General features: G+C 44.2%; 1 protein-coding gene across 3 annotated transcripts in view; it reads left to right on the forward strand.

Annotated features, from left to right (window-relative positions):
• Positions 1 to 869: 869 nt before the first annotated feature.
• SCUBE2 (signal peptide, CUB domain and EGF like domain containing 2) overlaps positions 870 to 20,163 on the forward strand; it is a 43,408-nt gene continuing 24,114 nt past the window's right edge. Inside the window, exons 1-10 of one of the 3 annotated variants that reach the window (XM_054201097.1) lie at positions 870 to 987; positions 3,268 to 3,390; positions 3,833 to 3,958; positions 7,133 to 7,267; positions 13,029 to 13,154; positions 13,550 to 13,666; positions 14,555 to 14,644; positions 16,387 to 16,503; positions 17,551 to 17,673; positions 19,466 to 19,582. In XM_054201097.1, coding sequence (XP_054057072.1) covers positions 885 to 987; positions 3,268 to 3,390; positions 3,833 to 3,958; positions 7,133 to 7,267; positions 13,029 to 13,154; positions 13,550 to 13,666; positions 14,555 to 14,644; positions 16,387 to 16,503; positions 17,551 to 17,673; positions 19,466 to 19,582 — 1,177 coding nt within the window. In that variant the 5' untranslated portion in view covers positions 870 to 884. Of the gene's footprint in view, positions 988 to 1,650; positions 3,391 to 3,832; positions 3,959 to 7,132; positions 7,268 to 13,028; positions 13,155 to 13,549; positions 13,667 to 14,554; positions 14,645 to 16,386; positions 16,504 to 17,550; positions 17,674 to 19,465; positions 19,583 to 20,163 lie in introns of those variants that run through there. The other 2 variants (XM_054201094.1, XM_054201096.1) reach the window with 2 other exon arrangements.

Below are 20,163 nucleotides of genomic sequence, written 5' to 3' on the forward strand. Positions count from 1 at the left end.
CTCTGAAGATTTACTAATGTGTATAAACCACCCTTACAACTAGAAATAGCTCGGTATTTCTCACGGAACAAAACAAAAGAGAAAAGGCAGCGAAATAGGGATGGGAGGGAGGGAGGGCTAGAAAAGAATACTGCCTGCTTTCCCTTGCACCACGAAAGGTCAAACAACATTTAGGAAATTATAATTTCAGTGAATAAGGATAGGCCACTTTTAGCTGCCAAAGGAAGGACAGCTGTGAGAAATCCCTGGCTGGGAGAGGAGGTGTGATGGGGAGATGATGGGAGTGGTGGTGCGATGTTGTGGGTTCTGGTACAGCCTTCAGACGGGGACTTCACGCCCTGCAGTGGGGTGTAATTACTTGGTAAAAATTGTAATGGTGTATTTTTGAAGAAACGCAAGCCAGGCTGGAGTGAGTTGTGTTATGTATGGGCTGTGACAGGATGCAGGCACACGGGATCTTTGCATGGGCTTGTCTCTGCTGGAAGGAGACCGCTTTACGGGCCGCCCCAGCGTGGGGAGCACCGGTTCCAATACACTTACCTCACACGCAGAGGGTGGGTGCCAGCGGCATCTCAGGTACCTTCGGGAAGCACCGGCGCCCCGGCACATCTGTGTTTAGGGTGTCGTGCAGGTGTTCGAAGGCCGGTGCCGCGGGTGGGGGCACCGGTGCTGCCGATGGCGGGTTTTTCACGTGGGGTGGGGGGTGGCGGTGCGCTCGTCGCCGCCGGCTACCGCCGCGGGGCGGGCAGGGAGGCCTGGGCAGGGGAGGCCCGCCCAGCCCCCGCCACCCCGCAGACACCTCCCTCCTCCGCCGCCGCCGCCGCCTCCTCCCGCCCGGCGGCGGCAGCAGCAGCAGCAGCGCAGCCGCCGCCGCAGCGCCATCGATGGGGTCCGGCGGCCGCCCCGGCGCGGCGGGGGCGCGGGCGCTGCCGCTGCTGCTGCTGCTGCTGCCCGCGCCGGCCGCCCCCGCCGCCCTGCCGCTGCCCGGTGAGTGCCGCCCGCCCGCATTCAGCCCCGGACAGCGGCTGCCCCCGCCGGGCACCTGGCCGTGCCCGACCCCCGGGCGGCGGCGCTTCCCCGCGGGGCGCCTGGACGTGGCTGCCGGGGGGCAGCAGCCGGGGCGGGCGCTGGGGTAAGGGGCGCGGGGGGTTGGAGGGCGAAGGAAAGGGGAGCCGTGGGCGAGCGGCGGCCGTTCCCGAGGTGAGGTGGCGCGGGGGTGGTCGCTCCGGGCACCGGCGGCGGCTTTCACACGCCGGTGTCGCCCGGCAGCGGGGCTGGCCCCCGGGGGGTCCCGCACCTGGTCGGCGTCTCACCTTTGCCGAGGGAGCGGGGAAGCGAAGCCGGCGTTTGTCGCTGCTTCGGCTGCCCTCGGTCGCCGAGGAATAAACTCGGTAATTCTTCCTGCAGCCTCCTCCGCGCCTGCCTTACTGCCAACTTGAAGGCTGTGATGTTTGCTCAGTCTCCCTCCTCTAGGGTCTCTCTCCAGCTCAGGCTACTGTCACGTCATGAGGAAATCTTGCTCCCTGTGCCCAGTGATTTTTTTTTTTTTTTTTTTTTTTATTTTCTAGCCCTCTTTTCCAGGATTCTGTATGCATTAATGCTGCGTTTTTTTACTGCCGTTCTTCCCTGTGCGCTGCAGACCACAGAGGGTCAGTGTGAAAATAAAATAGCAGAACGGACGTTTTGCTGCTGGCATGGGGTCTGGTTGATGTCTCTGTGCCATAACTTTGAAAGAAGCCCCGTCTGTGGCGTGTGTTTTCTGAGACACCCCCCCACCCCAGCCTCCCTGGCCGGGGCTGGGAAGAGGAGAGCTTTCCGTGCAGGGGATACGCAGCCAGCACGTGTGGCTAACACTTCTTTCTGCCTGCTGTCTTTCCTTCCTTACCCATCCTTTCCTCCTGCCCCATCTGCCTGAATCCCACTAGCTGGAGTCCCCTCAGCAATTCCCTGCGCCCCTCCTTGTGTGACTTGCTCCCTCAGTTCACTGCCTCCCCTATTTTTTAATGGCTTGACTTTTCCTCTTTGAGAGGAAGCCACTCTCTCTGGTTGTTTTCCACCTTCCCTTTGTTTTCTGGAGGTAGTATCTGAGGACTCCATCGCTGATACCAGTTCTGTGTGCACCTGAGAGCCAGGAGAGCGCTCCTGCTCTAGCAGTGGCTCTTTGCCTTGTCTCCTGCTGCCGAATGCATTAGGAGTTAAAACTACAGGAATACTTTCTGAGGTTGGCAACTACTGCAGTAGCTACAGGCATATTTTGTGATTGGGGGGAAAAAAAAAAAAGAAGAGATGAATGCTATAATTGTAAATGGGAGAGGTGCTCGTTGAAATTCCCCGTTAGAAAGTGATCCCCACTATAAAAAGTGGCTGACTGTTTGCCACCTTCTGCTGATATTCCTGCAATTCATCTTCTTGTTTTAGGAGTCATTTTTTATACCTATGTGGGGTGCTGCTTTTGCAGTTCTTCTTTTTAACAGTTGCTGGAAACCTTCCTGTTTCTCTGTTTGAATTTTCCTCTGCTGTGTGAAAAACTTCTACTCATGTCCGCTGCTGCCCGTAACTTTTCCTTCTCTTCTTCTGTCTACATTTCTTCATCTCTAGGGCTTCCTCTTTCTCCTCATTTTTTCTGCTCTGAAGTTTCCACCTGGATATTTTGGTTCAGTATGCTGTGCTTTGTGATGGCTGGCCAGGTGATTTGGCAGTGTTGGTCAACAGATACCTGTCTCGTATTTTTAAAAAATGGCATTATTTATAAATTATGCATCCGTTTGATGGTAAGTCTGTCTTTTAATGTGTTGGTGGTGACTTTGAAAGTACATTTCTGTAAACACCCCATCTTAGTTTAAAAATCACTGGGCTTCCTGAGGGTGATGTCAGGGATGTGATTGAGAACTCTTTCACTAACTGTTTATTGTTAGCCAGAAAGATTAACAGTCTCTAACGAGTCTCTGTAAAACTGTCAGCTAAATCTCATGGAGGACCTAGCCCATAATAGATTATTGTTGATGTATTTATAAGTGGGTAGAGAAGCTTAACACAAACTTATCTGAATTGCGTAGAAATACATCTATATGCAGGTAGAGCGTTATACAAATTTAAATTCCGATACGGCCTCTGCATATTTCTGTCCAGACTTAAAAATACATATAATATGCACGCACATGCCACAAACAGCTGCTCAACCTTACGTCATCTCGTCAGTGATGTGTACAGGAGACACGCTTTGGTCTCCAGCTTCTGACGTCCATTCTGAACCCTGTCTTTTCACAGATGTGGATGAGTGTGCCCTGGGGCTTGATGACTGCCACCCCGATGCTATTTGTCAAAACACCCCAAAGCTGTACAAGTGCACGTGCAAAGTGGGTTACACTGGCGAAGGGAAGAAATGTGAAGGTAAAGTGACCGAAGCATTTTGCTCTGCCTGTGTCAGCATGAGGTATTTCTAAGAAGGTGGAGCCGTTAAAAATAATGGCTTAGAGTATGGAGAATGATTTTAAATCAAAATAGTCATTGTTCCTGCACCTGATTTCCTTCTTGTTTACAAAATCAGAGGCAAACAGATTATATGGCTTTTCATCTAGTAATGCTACTTGGTCTAATAATTAGTTTGTTGTTTAACCAGCAGCCTTAAAAAATACAAGGTAAAGCTACATGGGAATCTCAGGGCATTTTGTCACTCTTCAGAAACATGCAGCAAGTAATACGTTAAGTATGGCCTATTTGCAAGACAATGATTATTTTGGACAGCAGTTGCTGCTCGCATCTATGCAGTCGCATCTCTGTCTGTAACACTCAGGGAAGCATCCATCATATTGACTTTTGTTTTATTCCTTAGACATTGATGAATGTGATAATGACTTCAATGGAGGCTGTGTCCATGAGTGTTTCAACATTCCAGGAAATTACCGCTGTACTTGCTACGATGGCTTTATGTTGGCTCATGATGGCCACAACTGCCTAGGTAAGAAGCGCGTTCAGTAACACTGTGAGTGGTGATGCTAACGTAATCCTTTAACTGCATCCATGGGAAATGCATGGCGATCTGTTGGGCTGAATCAGCTCACCTGGAAAAGAGTATCACATATGGGACTACGGAATTCCCAGTACTGATGCACCATCCCAGTGTGACTCTTTCCCGGCCTTTGTAGGAGAAAGGGAAATTGTGCTACGTTTCTGTTAAGTGGTTTGGGTTAAACTGTGCCATCACTTTTTTCTCGTACATCTGTCAGGTGTGGGCTTCTCACTCTTACTGTGTCTGAGTGCTTCCTGGCATGCAAATTGTCAGGAAAGGACAATTAGGAGTGTGCAGTAGCTGTATATGATAGAGGCCATTGAAGTACAGAGGGACTAAGCCAAATGCTTGGAGTTTGCCTGGGTGGTTCGTGTGAAGCAAAATATGCAACTCTGGAAATATGTTCAATCCTGACAACACTCCCTTGACCCTGCATATGCACACTCTCTCTCTCACCCTCCTTTTCTTTATTTAGCACCGAGATAGTTTCCTTGGCTTTTTTGTGTGCCAGCAGGTGAAAATCTTTAAAAATGGATAGTGAGACCTTGTGGTTGTACTGTGGTGGTATTCTCCAGCACATGGTGCAGCAGTGTACAGAAATGCAGGAGTTCCCAGCCTGCTGGCAGTGTGGCATGGGGCTGGTGTTATTTCCCTGGGACAGAGCCTCATGTTGCTGAAGCTGTCCTGCTTCCAGCACCTACGCCGGGTACCCCGTGTGGCTCTGCCCGGCGCTGTGGTACCTGTCCCATTTACTTTTTCAGAGATGGCTCAGTTTTTCCTCTTCTGCTGCACTGAGCATGGATGTGCCCAGGCAGGCTTCCGTGTCCATGTCTGTCAGAGGGAAACCTGCTCTCGCAGCATAATTCTAAGACTGTAGTTAGCTTGGCTGGGCTATTTCCCGCTAGTGTGTGGCATATCAGATCGGGGCTCGGACCATCCCTGGGCTGTATCTTCTGCTGGGACAAATCAGAAAAGATCTGGAGTCTTCAGTGGGATTGTGCTGGGTTTCACCTGCTGGGAACCTAGTGCATGTCCACATATTGATTTTATTACACTGTGAGTGGATGAGAGGATGAAGTCGCTAATTTCCAAGTATTTCACTAAAGAAAGTAGAGGGGGAAGCAAAATGTCTGCTGATCCTTTAAAATAACAGGAAGGCCATCTTATTTTTCTCTAGCGCATTTGTGTAAGCACACAGTGGAGTTCAGCTGAGGTTACCATGAAGGGCTGAATGTGAAGGAACATGTTGCCTCCTAGAATGCCACCAAAGGGTGTATTCTCTTTGTATCCAGTAGCCCCTCTAAAGCATACTTCAGCTGGCTTGTTTGTGATCAGTAAGACCTAGACATAACTCTGACCAAAATCTACCACCTGCTATGTTACTGGGAAGCTGGTCAGTATTGCGTGGCAGACTTTTTAAAGTAAAATAAAATGTCACTGATATACAATGAAGTTTTTACCACTGACCTGCCAATTTTGAGATGCGATGTAAATGTTAAATAAATATTTTGGCATGCAGCAAATTGGATCACATCTTCTCTTAATCTGTTTATTTACTTTGTTCACGCCAGGGTTGCCCTCCTCTCACCCTTATTTTTGAAGATCTCGTCTGTATGCCTGGGTTTAAGCCAAATAGACAATTACTTGTTGGAAAGAGATGATTTTTTTGAAAGCTTTCCAAAGCCTGTGAGACAGAAACATCTGCTGGAGTTCAAATCTGTAGTACTAAAGACTCATGGTGGCTGTTTATTCATGATTGTTTGCATATTCACATCACTGCAGAACTCTAAAATACTCAGCTTCTCTGTGATGGAGATATGTCAGCCGCTGTCTTTGCTACAGCAGGTCACATTCTTTTGCATCCAATTGGCTTATTCATTGCCTTCAGCAGAAATTAAGTCTGTTGTAATACTATGTTATGCTTCTTACTAAAAGCCTTTCTCTCTCTCCTTTTTTAGAAGACAGATGGTTTATGCCAGAAATACTACAATGTTAAATTAAAAACATTGTACTGTTAGCTCAGGAACAATGAACAGAGCAGGGAGCAAACATGATGTTCCATCTAAATTTGCGCATGAGACCAGAGCTTTGCCTCAGCAACGTTTTGTCCTGGTTTTTTTAAGGGACTGACCATTTTTACTTCCTGTTCAAATTGGCATTTTGAAGATTAGGATAGGAAAATTCTTTGCTGGTAGTGGTTACAAGAACCTGCACTTACTAAGGGGTAAAATTCCGAAGAATCGGAGGTTGGGATGAGCATCCTGTTGTTTAGGAAGCTTAGCTGAAGTTTTTCTACTCTTTGTTTCTCTTGGTTGTCTTGCAAGCAGAGCTTTTCTATATTCTCTGGTATTGTTGAAGTTCTGAATATTGCAAAATCAACATTAAAAGTATTTCCAGAACTTCTGCTGTGGTCCTTGACAGCAGTCAGTAAACACAGCAGCAGCCGTGATGGTAAGTGGTGGTGACTTAGAGTTGAGGGAGGAGGTTCATAAATCAAACTGAGTGTCAGAACAGATGTGGTGTGTGAGTTCTAGCTAGACTGAAAGTAAGGAGCAGGGGATAGGTTTTAAGCTTCAGTTTATTTTGAGGTTTGTATTTTTCTTGTTCCACCTTTGCTTCAGAGTGGGGAGCTTTCTGGAAAAACACCTTTTGTAGCTTGCATGGGTTTGGAGCCAAAGATATGTCCTGCTGAGCAAGATAGAACCATGTACGGATGCTCAGCCTAGATGTAAATGTGCTGGGCTGCTGGGCGGCAGTGCTGTCCTGCTGCACCAAGAGGCAGGGTACCTGCGGGTAGGTGGAGTGTGGAGCCCTGCTTCTGGCTCCACCGAGGCGACTCTGCCTCAGTTATAACCAGCAATTCGGATTAGTTGGCCAGTGTTTCTTGGGGGCCCTGTGACTGATGGGGCAAACTGCAAACAGGGGAAGAGCAGCAGCAAAAATATACTTTCCCAAGGGTGACAGCACAACACCAACAGCAAACAGGCTAGCCTGGGGTGTCAAACTGCCTGGGTGGTTACATGCCAAGCAGATGTCTGTCTGTACTGCGTATTGAGCGGCTGCTGCCAATATGAGTGCATTGGTCTTACTACAAAGCCGATCTCTCTCTTCTCTGTCTTTCAGATACGGATGAATGCATGTTCAACAACGGTGGTTGCCAGCATGTTTGTGTCAACACTGTGGGGAGCTATGAATGTCGCTGTAAGGAAGGGTTCTTTCTAAGTGATAACCAGCATACGTGCATCCACCGCTCAGAAGGTACTGTCTGCTTCCCTCCGGGCACCAAGCAGGAGTTTCTGACAGAAACTAACTGCAAAATCTCTAAAGCTGTTTCAAAAGTATTTTTAAGTTGAGTTTTTCAAAGCTGTGAAGGGTCTTGAAGTCCTCGCTCTTTTTAAAAGGAACAGTGTGCAAGAATCTTCTAAGTGACTTTGAAGACTCTTTACATCCCTTCTGCCCCTTTGATCCCACCTGTATGTCTGCAGCGTTGTGCTTGTTAAAGGCTGTGCTGCTGTACTCTTGCTCTACTTTATGCTCTGTTGTGCCACTAAGCTGTGTCCTGGTCCAGGGAACGGCAACAAATTGAAGGACAGTGAGTTCTGACCGTTTCCGTTGGCTTTAGTTACAGGGCAATACCTTTTAGTTACCTTCAGGTACCTTTTAGATTCCCCGTACAGTGTTTAGGTTTCAGTTTAAGAGATTTATTGTTTGTCAGCCCCAAAGGCATTTAAATCACGTTCTTTGTTTTGAGTGAAACCTTTATGAAGCAACCTTTGAGAGATCAGAGAGCCTTGGATATCTAATCAGACATCAGATTGAACAAAATTATTTTGGATGCCTTTAGGGAATACTTTAAAGTGGTTGCTCAGATCAGGGAGTTGTCCATTGAACTGTACAGTGAATATCTTACGAAGAAGTATTTAAAGCTGCGAAGCTTTCTTTAATCTAAGGCTTATCGTTGGCATAAGTATAAGAGGAATCTGAGCATGAATAAACAAATCTCACTTTAAAAATCCCCATAGTGAAGAGATCAACATTTATAGACATATATGGCCATCCACAGATGAGTGTGCTGAGGTGGCTGTCATCTGACGTAGCTGAATTGATCTTTTGTTTGAATTAAGAATTTGTATTCTTAGCTTGGTGCTGGGCTTGGTCTCACGGGGTTCTGCTGGTGCATTGTGATCTCTCGGGCCGTTGCTCAGCTTGCCACCGGAGGAGCTGAGCCAGCGGTGGGGACAAGCAGGAAGGCTGCAGTGATGGGGCAGGGCGCTTTCCTTCATGTTGCCTTGATAGCACTGATGTGTCTCTGTGTGTGTGCATGGATGATGAATTTAAGGATAAAAATCCCTTGCCTGAACTCCTTGTCTCATCCGATGCCAAGGGAGGAAAAACTTCCACCTCTTTCTGCTGTTATTTACTGCTACTTGAGTACATTCTACTCTCCTGAACTAACAGCAGCAGCATTTCCTGTCATTCATATTTGCTCCCTAAATTGTACCTTTGGAATACTACCTTTGTTCTGTTCTTTTTAAAGATGCAATTAATTTCTTTCAATGTTTTCCATAATACCAAATTTCCACTTAACTTAGTCTTTTTTTTTCTTTGAAAAAAGAAAAGCCGGAGGGGGGGGGAAAGTGTATTTTCTCCTAAAAATCACTAAATTAAATATATTTTTATGTATACCAGTCTTAAGAAAAAAGCCCTTACTGTTTTTGCCTGAAATGCCTTTTTTTTTTTTTTTTCTTCATACCAAAATACAGAATTGTTTGTTTTGGTTTTTTGAAAAGCCATTTTTTTTCAGGTTATCATGCTGTGACTGTTTCCCTTCCGCCTCCCCCTCATTACTGTGAAGATGTGCTCCACGGGATTCCCCACATTTTATTAATTTTTTTTTTTCCTTGGGTGGGCAGGTCTGTTGTAAGCCAAATCTCATTACGTTATCTTTCCCCTCACTTTGTTCTTCGCTTTTGTGCTCGTTCCTAGGTCTTCGATCCTCTGCCTTGTGTTTGCATCTCTCAGCATATACACTGTATTAGTTTTCTGTTGAGACCTCATAGGATTGATCTGAACAGCATTTGGTACCTACCACCTAGACCATCTATTCAGTTTTGCTTCTTGTCTGCAGTATAAGGGAGTATTTCCTTCCCTGTCTCCCAGCTCAGACGGTGCACACATTAATGCTTGAGAGACCTTCCTAGGTCTGGCCTTTCTGGCCTTTACATACACAGAAAAGAGTGACCTGGAGTTCAGGTAGGAGAGAGAGAGGCTTGGGGCTGTGGTAGTCCTCCTGACGACCAGCGTAACAGGGGAGCCCAAGAGTCATCTGCTCTTCCAAGCCTATCTGCAATTAATTTCTGTGTTCCCTGTTACCTGCTGTGACACGGGACTTGAGATCTGGTAGCTATGAGAGGGGTTTGACAATTAAAGTTGATTTTTTCATCTGATATGATTGTATTGGTTCGAAGCACAGGGGTGCTCTGAGGCGCTTGGTGGTTCTGCCTAGCCCCTGCTTAAACCACAGGAGCTCAGAGTGCGTCTTGGGAAGTTGTGCACAATCCTATTTTTTTTTTTTTTTTTCTTGGCTGTCTTCATCTATATGTGGGAGAATGGATTTACTTTGGGAGGCTGTTACAGTGGCTGGCAGGACAGCTATGCACGTGTAGCTTGTTTCTGTGTTTAACTTGCTCCATATTACAGAATACAAAATTTTGAAGGAAAACAGAGTTTTTCATGAGTAAATATGTATTAAATCTTGTGGTTGCTCTTGCTATGGATGACAGATCTTGCGACTCTCCCTTGTGGTATTGCACAGTTGTAGCTATCTACTTGTTGGGTTGAATCAGTGGGAGTGAATTGGACCTGCAAGATGAAAGCCACATTTGAAATCACTGTGTGGACTGAAAACTCGTACGTAGGGCACCATCTCTGTTGTTGCTATTAAAGTCCTTCTGACTGTGGAGAACAGTGATAACTAGAAAAAATTTTTGGCAAAAGTTGCCGTAACACAAGGGTGTAGAAAGCATGAAAAAAGCCTGACTTGTTCCTGTTCTGCTGGCTGTGCTGATGCTTCCCGCCATTTGGTTATTAGAGGGTGCTTCTGACAAGCTCTGGTAGTTCTTTGTACAATTACATCCTCTCCCTCTGTCCTATTGAGCGCTTGTTTGAATGTGCCCTAAATGGAGCCTTAATATTCTTAGCAGATTGGTGGTGATGTCTCTACATCTTCTGTGTAAAAGACAAAGATTTAAACACAGGTCATACACGGAAGAGCTTACTTCAACGTGACCTGATAAAGAAATACCGTGCCAGGTTTTTGCCTGTCTTGCCAGTGATAGGAGTGCTCAGATCTCACTGAGGTTTCCTGGATAACTTCGTGAAGGTCCGGTCATCAGAAGTGACTGATCTGGCTTGGGGGCAGGCACTGGATTCAGCTCTCTTGGCTGTGGTTGTGGCAATGAAGAGATGGATTCCATCCCCAGAAACTTGCATGTCAGTAGGGCAGGGTCTCCTGCAAGAGAAGTTGTGCGTCTGGGGAGCATGTGGTGGGATTTGACCAAAATTTGTTTGGTGTTTGGTTCTGGACCACAATCTGCCATTGCAACAGCTCTGGAACAATGTAACCTGGGAGACTTTGTGTCCATGAAGGTGTTTGCAGTCACACAGCATTTATGGTTTTACAGACATTTCTTTAATACAACCTTATACAATGGAGCTGAGTAGAAATCTACTGCCTTTGGAAACAAGCAGCAGCTTCATAGTAATTGCTAGAATGTGTGGATGCACGTATCTTCTATGAAATGCTGCCTTCTGGGTCAGCTAGATTTTGGTGGATTTGGTCATGTACCTTGTTACACAATGGGTACTCTGTTATTAAAATATGCCCTGGTTTGGGAAGCGCATTTTTACCCTTCTGTGGAGATCTGATTGAATTCTACTGACTCGGAACGGAGCAATCCCAAATTGGGCATTTAAACCAAATGTCTGATGTCAGTGAACTTTACCAAAGTACCTGCTTGAACAGTTTCCCCTTTGGTAGCTCAATAGAGACAAAAACCCCCAAACTTTGTTAACAGAAACTAAGCTGCTAATTCTCTTAATGCTTTCTAACGCCTCTGAGCTAACAGACCAAACCCTATTGCATGCTTAAGAACAGAAATGTCACAAAAACACAAGAGTTAATGAGGCTAATTTGTGGCCTCATAGGTTGTCCCCTTCCTTGGCTGACAGCACAATAATAGATGACAGCTTTCATGTGGGCTCCTTGGGCTGTGTCTGTGTGCCGCAGGATTTGAAGCGTCATTGTCTCGTTAGGCTTCTATGGACTTCTCACTGTGGGAAAGGAATCAAAAAGCCAGTAGAGCAGAATAATCTAGGCTCTGCGATATCCACTCTTTTGTTGCTTAAAGCTGCCTTAACAGAGAAAGGGTACGTAGCTTGTGCTTCAGATGGCGAGAACAGTCGTGTGCAGAGCAAGGACCTAATTGAAGTGTAATGGGATAATGGTGACAAAGCCGACCTCTGCTTGCGGATACAGTGTTTTTCTTTCGTTTAGTAATAAAGCTGCAAAAAGGGCTTTGTGAGTTTAAAAAATATATAGGGTGTGGAATTGTTCACGCAATCCCTTTTTAGCAGCACGATCACCCTTTCGATTCTCTCTCTGACTGCACATCTGCTCAACTCAGTAAAAGTTCACTGAGGTAATGTGGGATAAGCCCTTGCAGCCAAAGTATGCTGCTCTTAGTCTTCTCAAATGAAGTGTTCTCACGAAGAAGAGCGAGCATTCTGGTGTAACATGTCTTTAAAAAGCTAAATGCACCAAGCCAGAGAATTTGATGGCGAAGGTGTGCTCTCTGTATACCCGAGGAGAGCATCGGGTCGTCTTCTCTCCCAATTTTGTAGCACTATAGAAGACTTCAGGAAAAAAATCTGTGGTGTACTGTTAGAAGAAAAACTATTCTTTTAATTTGGTTTAATGATCCCATTTGATAGCCAGCTGCTGTGTAGTTTTAAGTTGTGTGCGTACAAATTGTGTCACTGTCTTGCCAACAGCAAAGGCATTGATTTAGCTGAACCATGGGGCAAGGTGAAAGAAGTTTTTATGATAATTCTAGGAACAATTCCTCCCTGTTCAATCAACTTTTAACTTTTTGCAAAGGCCAGACAGACTGCCAGACTGGCAGTCATTGAGTGCTGGTGCATGAACAGCTTGTAACTGTCAGAGGCAAAAGTGACAGGATGTATTTAGGAGGTGCACTAAAAGGAAGAAAGTCACTAGTGTCACATTGCTTTTTCATTTGGCTAAAGCAGGCACTGGCACTAAATTCTGTCCAGCCATAAAGGTGTGTAGAAATACAGAACCCAGTGGGGCTATTTTGGGAGGTATTTATTGAAATCAGGAAAAAAACCCCAAAACCAGAACGGTTAACAAAAAAGAGAATTGACATACAGCGTATGTACAATATACATGACTGCCTGATCACTACTTGGTCACAGCTGAGGTGGGTTATGATGTTGGGAATCTGCTTTGTAGGCCAGTAATTGAAACAGGGATGACTTCTGTGACTGTCGGCCTAGGCATTCCTGTGTCTGGTGGCTGCTCTTCTAAGCAGAGAAATAAGAACTTTACTTTAGGCTTTGATCTTGCCAGGTATCAGCCACCTTGCAATTTTTATAAAAGAAATGAGGAGGTTTTATAAACACTGGTATAAAGTGAGAGCATTGGATGAGAATGCAGGTGCTGTACGAATTTAGAAATGTTGCTTTTTGACCTTGCAGTCAAAGAACATGAGCACAGAAAAGATCGCAGGTGAAGAAACCTTGGGGCCATTGACTTTACAGGATTGGACTTTCTGCCTTGCCTGTCTGTAAGCTTGTACTTCTTGTCCTAACACTGTGGAGTCTTCCCAGTAGTAGCAGGCTGTTGTCTGTGTGTGTATTGAACTGACTTTATCTGACTGTTGCCCTCACACAGAGGTGCTGAGGGTGCTGATGCTCTTGCACTTGTCCTGTTTTGCAGAAGGCATGAGCTGCATGAATAAAGATCATGGCTGTGCCCACATCTGTAGAGAAACGCCCAAAGGAGGAGTTGCCTGTGAATGCCGACCAGGATTTGAACTGTCCAAGAACCAGAGGAGCTGCATTTGTATGCAACATTCTGCATATGCTTATGGTTTCCCAAAGTGAACAAGTAGTGTTCTGTTTGCAGTGATGTGGGATTTGGTATGTTATAGCTAAACTGGGATGACACGCCTAAATTGTGTGCACTTGAATTAGACTAGATCAATGGCTTTGCTGGACACTGTCACACCAGTCTATTGGTTGCTACAGTATCTGTAGTTTGGGAGTTGTGCCGTCATTCATAATGACGGGAAGTTCAGCTGCACAAGAGAGCTCTGCAGTGTTTCGGTCTCACACAGTTCTTCAGGAAAGGGACACGTTAGGAAGGTGTATCGGATGGTCAAATGGAGACATCATTGCACACTGTCTTTCAAAGATGCTGGAAGTAATTGTGAGATGTAACATATACTTTCTTCCTAGTGACATGTAATCATGGAAATGGTGGCTGTCAACATACATGTGACGATGCTGATAATGGGCCTATTTGTGGATGTCACCCCAAGTACATCATGCATGTGGATGGGAAAACATGCCTGGGTCAGTATACAGGAGAGGGAAGTAGTTTCCTGTTGATGACTAACTCCAGAGTGGAGTGGCATTGCTGTTTGTGCATGATTATTGCTCCTCGTAATAGTATGGTTCGAATATGTCAAGGAATCCAAACCTAAGAAACCTGCTAGTGCCCGAATGAGGCAGTTGTGTCCAGGCAACCTGTGCTTCCCTATATGATTCCTTGCCTAATGCTACTGCAGTCTGTAATTATCACTGGTCCCTCTGAAGCATGAGGCCTGTCACTAACCAAAGAAGATTCCCTTCCCTCTAGGATATTTTAGGTTCAGTTTCTCGTATAGCATGAGCCAGAGAGTGTAACCAAGCAGTATGTGTGTTAAAACCAGAACTCTGAATTCAATTAAAGAACAATTTTTGCAAGGCGCTTATCCAGTAAAGAGAGCACTTAAGATTTATAAACTCCTCCAGTCTCTGGAAGAGTTTGTTGTCTGTTGATTGAAATCAAATGCTGAGGCTTAACTGGCTGGCCCTTGTATTAGTCCATGATAGATGATGGTAGTGTGCTCTTAACAGAGCAGTTCGTGACAGTTCAATTAGTTCTTTCATCTTCTTGCTGTTCGCCACATCTGTAGCACGCTTTCTGTTTTGTTAAGAATACTGAAGCAAACTTGAGTTGTAAGGAAGCAACAAAAGCAAAGTATTCTCATGGTTTTGACTGAAGGGTCTTCGTGGTTTTTTTTTTTTTTTTTACTACTTTCTTTTAAAAAAAAATTATATTTCTGCCTAGTCAGTTCAAACTGTCTCTGACAATTCAGCGCACAATGCAGCTGTTTGCATGTGTGTACGTATTGGATAGCAGATGAGGCTTCTGGTCAGGGCACCTTTACTTACTTGCTTTTTTCATGTTCCTGACAGAGAGGGAAGAGGCTGCTGTTGAAATATCTGAGGGAAACACTACAGCAGGAGCTGATGTGGACAAGAGGGTGAAGCGACGGTTGCTCATGGGTAAAAGTGCTTATCCAAAATAAATTTGCTGTTTGATGAAACCTCTTAGATTGAAGAATTGGGTTTTTTTTATGTAACCATCATAGCTCTGGGCTGAATTCTGCCTGAGATTCTCCACTCCCTTTTATGGAAATAATGTTGTTCCATAATGTATAAGAAACTATATACATTGTTTGTGATGATGGTCAGGAACTTGCCCTTGAAGCACTGTATGTTTCCATGGTTCTAATTCATCATGGGAATGTAGTACAGTCCCTTTTGTGCTGCAGCTTTAGCCAAGTGATTGTGGAGGAAGCGGTGTTTTACCTGCTTCTCTTCAGTGGGAGGTATACTTCTGCATGGAGAAGAATTGGGCCCAGTGGTGGATTGCATCTAGAAGGGCTTGTTAGGGTACAAGGCCATCTTATTCTTCCTAGAGGTGTTCGCATCTGGCCCAGAATGCCGGCCTGTGAGGGTCTGCCACTGCTGGGAAGGCACTGGCATGAGAAACAATCGCTGTGGTCTCAGGGCAGCTGGGTCTGTGAATGTCCGCCTCTCAAAAGCCTGGACTCCAGGCAGTCAGGATGACTTACTGTGTTTATTGGCATTTGCCACAGAAGTGGCATGGAGCATGGAGGCTGAGGAAGGAAACTACCAAAAGTATAGGGCTGAGCTCCTGAATCCATATTTAGACTAATAAGTGAATAGCCTCATTTAAAAAAAAAAAACAAACAAAAAAAACCAATAAAAAAACCCAAACAAAAACAAAACCCCAAAAAAACCCCCAACCAAACAAAACAAAAACAAAAAACAAACCAAAACAAAAAAACCCCAAACATTTCTGTGGAAAGAGGAAGAAAGAAGAGGCATTTTGTCTTTGCGTGGAAGTTGGACACAGCCACTCAATATTGAATGTGAGACAAGAGACTGGGAGGGAATGAACTGGTAAAGGTCTCAAAACTCGAGAATAAGTAGCGTATACTCAGTGCTGCAGAAAACTAGGAGACAGAACTAGGAAGAGGAGTTCAAAAAGCAGACAGAGAAAATGATTTTTGCAGCTCTCTGAATCAATATGTGCTGGATAAAATTGCATTTGTCCAGCCAGAGAAAAGGTTGTGAGCCTGACTGAGGCGGTTAGACCGACTACGAGAGGATGAATGCCAGAGAGTGAGTTGTTTCTGTTTAGTTCGATGTGAAGAACTGTATTCTAGGTTGTTCGCTAGAAAGTTTTGGTGAGATTTAGACGTAGTTTGCATAGGAGGAAGTTAGAGGAAATTAGGTTGAGATGGCAGCTGGGTCACGAGCCTGAAGGAACGCTTAGTGTGGGTGTAATCCACCGTGACTGGGAGCACAGGTAGCATGTGAAGGTGTGTTGGAAGGGATTTAAGAAAACTGGTTTAGTAGTGCTGAACATAACCAGGTGTCTGAGCATTGGTGGGAAGTGTCAGAGGATCAGCCAGGATTGTGTTTGGGCATAAGGAGACAGACTGACAGGAACAGATTTATCATCAAGGAGTGGGGATTTGTGTTTAAGGATGAGGATATCCAGAGGCAATATCTTAGTTCGTAGAGTCTCCGCAAAAAAAACCAGACAGAGCTGAGGCAGGGATTTTGCCAACACATGTATTAAGTAGTTGCTCATGTATACTAGACTAAATGTGGTTGAACAGCAGTGTGCTTGGAACCGTGCCTTGTATCACATGATGTTTTTTCTTACCGTTATAATATCCCTGAGCAAACTTCAGCTTTATCTTCTTGGCTAGAAACGTGTGCAGTAAATAACGGCGGCTGTGATCGTACGTGTAAAGATACATCAACGGGAGTTCACTGCAGCTGTCCTGTTGGATTCATGCTCCAGTTTGATGGGAAGACATGTAAAGGTGACTTCTATTACCTGCCCCCATTGTCTGTCCCCCCCCAGCTCGTGGACATGTGTACTAGCAGCTCGCTGTAAGGTATTCATCTCCAAATGAACGTAATCCAGTGTCCAGAGGAAAGCCAGTATGTGTAATCCAGCCTAAGAAATGACTACAGCCAGGGGCAGAGGCACAGTTTCCATCGCATCAGGTGCATCGTGTGCGAAGAATCTTTGCGGCTCTGCCCTCCCCCTCACCACTTCCACCCCCACATCAAGATGGCCTCATTTTTTATGGATCAGGGTTGGTAGGAGATAATACAGGTCTGTGGTAAAGTAGAGGTCAGTACTGGGAGAGGACGGCGTGTAGGTTCTTATAGGCATACGGTCCAATAGTCTGCTACTTTACCCGTAGTCAGCTGGGTATTAGAGAAGTTTGTGAGTAAATATCAGTGTGTACACAGGGATATGTGAGTAGAATTATTTATACTGCTCCAAGTGGCTCTAAAGAGAGAACTGGAAAGGAGCAAAGGGACATTTATGTTGTATATTAGAATACATTTCGCAGTAATTAGATGTTAAGACTGTTCTCCAAGGCAAAAACGATGGAATCCTCATGCCTGAGTCAATTAATATTAGATAAAGAACTCATTCTAATATTAGCATGAAAAGGACAGCGTAGCTCAGGAAGTCTCCTCTGTCAGACTTCTGCAGGGCTTAGGAAGAGGAAATGGAGAGAATGTTTAGAAAGCTAAAGCCTGTTAGAGAGCATTTAAGTCAAAGTGTTTCCAAACAGAACTTAGGGAAACGGTCTTTTGTGAATACGTGTACCCAAAGGTAACTGACAACAATATGTTAAATGAAAACAAGTAACACTGTTGTGGGGCTGAATGGGCCACATCATTTTTAAGAGCTGGATCTGATCTTCCTTGAAATTTGTAGTAGTCTCACTAGATTTTGTTTCTGGGCTTCTCTAACCAATTGGACGTGACTGTTTTCTGGATCTGGCAGTGGAAGTATGTTGAATGTACTGTGTTGATTTGTTCATACACTTTTTTTTTTGTTGTTACAGATATTGATGAATGCCAATCCAATAATGGAGGCTGTGATCATTTCTGTAAAAACACTGTTGGCAGTTTTGATTGCAGCTGCAGAAAAGGATTTAAATTATTAACAGATGAGAAGTCTTGTCAAGGTATGTGCACTGGAGAGGCAATAGAAGTAGAACAAATCAGCGTGGCTTGGACATCTACTACAATGATGAAGTGATAATGGACTCCAGAATAATTTCCATGTCTCAGTTTCATTTTTTTTTCTTTCTGAAACAGCTGTTGAGTTAATACAGTTGGCTTGATACTATTCTAGGAGGTATGTTTGACGGCACAGTGAACTCTTATCTGGAAGCAACAGAGACAGCGTCATATTAAAATGCTCTTTATGAGGATAATGCTTCCCCCCTCTATTAATGGTCGTAAAATAATTTACAGGGAAAAATAGACAATATCTCTCTGTCCATCTTACTGACTAGTTCACCATCGTGGTGAAATTATTTTTTCTTAATGGGACATTTAGATGCCACGAGTTCATTAATTAAAGAAATAGATGATGTAACATGTGATCTATGAAATTATAGGCCTGTACTCAGACATTCCCTAAAACGTCGTGGAGTGTTTAATTTTTAGGATGACAGGGATTTCTCCTGTGGGACTTACAAAGCATATTTGCTTTTCTGTATAATAGTTTATACGTATAGTTAGCAATCATGTTTAAGCTGCTTAAATACATTAAAAATGTAAAGATCAAAATGGTCTGCAGTTTTGGAAAAGCCACAGTATGAAACAATGTAAAGTCAATCAGCCAGCTGGGGAGGTGAATAATTGAGTTTCCTAGACAACCAGCTGACATTAATGATGAATTTCAGAAAGCTGAACGGACCAACAGATAACTTTCACCTAGGTTATCCTTTTTAAATCAAAGAAGGACAAATATTTATATGGAACAAAGTTACTGTAAAACCGTAAGATTTTCAAGATAGTTTGTTGGGGTTTTTTTATGGAATCTGTTTATGAATGTATTTTAAAGATTTGAATCTCCCTTTTGTCCCTGTCACTTCCGTTACCACTTTTGAAGCAATTTAGGGAAAGTATCTTGAAACATGCCAAAGCCCAAGAAAAAAGAATGGTGTAATATGTCAGTGATGTTGATGTGAACTTTTTTGTATCTTGCAACATTCTTACATGGCATGCATGGTGTACTAGCGCAGAAGTTTTAGGTGCTTTTGATGGTGTGATAAACATTCAGGCCCCCAAAGTGATGGGAACATTACCATTTTACCATTCAATTCGCTGAGGTCGTGATTAGGCGATTATACTAACTGTGCTTTACAAAGAAGATGTGTGCAAAGTGATTGTGATGCCAAGGAAAACTGTCACGGGAGAAAACAGATATCTCAGCAGCTTTTAGAGACAGACATTGAAGTCTAAATGTACAGCATAATGGAAAAATTCCCCAAATTATTCCAGTCATCTGTCTTCAGGTGTACCTCGGAGAACATGGTGATTTTCAGCAGACTTAAATCAGACACTGCATATTCATATAGAGTTAAAAATGTGCCCTTTGCTTTCATTTAGGGGGAAAACCCTTCAAAAATACTTTCTTTTGTAAATCTATTTCTGCAGACCTTATGTAGACTTTTCTTAAGGAAATAAGAGTATTGTCAGCACTTTTTCTGCCATAGAAGAGATGTAATATATTTTAAACATAATTGTTAAAAATGTAGCAGCAGTTTCCGCGTTTGTCAGCAAAAAGCTTGTTTGGTGTACTAATTGTTCTTTTAAAAGTTGTCATTTCATCATGTTACATTATTTGCTTTGAAAGAATTTGCTTAGCGTACATAAATCTGCACAGCTCTGCCTCCAACTTTGTTACCTCATCAGTGCTCCCTTGTCAAGCTGAAGGATACTGATGTGTCCCTTTAAAACTTGCAGACATTGATGAATGCTCGTTTGAACGGACGTGTGACCACAAGTGCATCAATCATCCGGGCACCTTTGAGTGTACTTGTAACAAAGGGTACGCTCTCTATGGCTTCACGCATTGTGGAGGTGAGTTATAAAAAGACACGACAGGCCGTGCAGATGGAGCGCTGTTGCCACAGGTCTAATTCGTGTCTGTGCAAGACGCACGTCTGTGTATATGCAATAGGCATATACAGTAATTTTTACTCCTTGCCATGATAAGGAGACACAGCAAAAGTAGAAACTAATCCTGCTCGCTTCTGTCTTTGCTCAAATGATTTTTCCCTTCCCACTCTGCATCCAGAAAGCACCTGTGACTATTAGAACAAACTGATGTGTTTTGCACCTGGATATTAAAGCCGTAATTTTATAGATTTTTCACAAGTCTCAGTGACTTCAATGAAAATTTAGTGGAATAGGCCTTAAAGAACAGGAAGCTCTGGATGATTTAGAAAATTATGGTTTTGCAGGTTGCCTTTGTGCATGTGTCAGATCCTTACATGATGTAGATTGGAATTTAGCTGATGTAGTACCACTGATTCCCATTGGCCAAGATTAATACTCATAAATCTCTTACATCATTCCTACAATAAAAGTTCAAGGAAAGAGAGAAAGATTTTCACAGAACCTCAATGTGTGTCCAGTGTGAATATTTCTGTGACAAATTC

This window comes from Rissa tridactyla, chromosome 4 (genome assembly GCF_028500815.1).
Source record: "Rissa tridactyla isolate bRisTri1 chromosome 4, bRisTri1.patW.cur.20221130, whole genome shotgun sequence".
In the NCBI taxonomy this organism is placed as follows: Eukaryota; Metazoa; Chordata; class Aves; order Charadriiformes; family Laridae; genus Rissa; species Rissa tridactyla.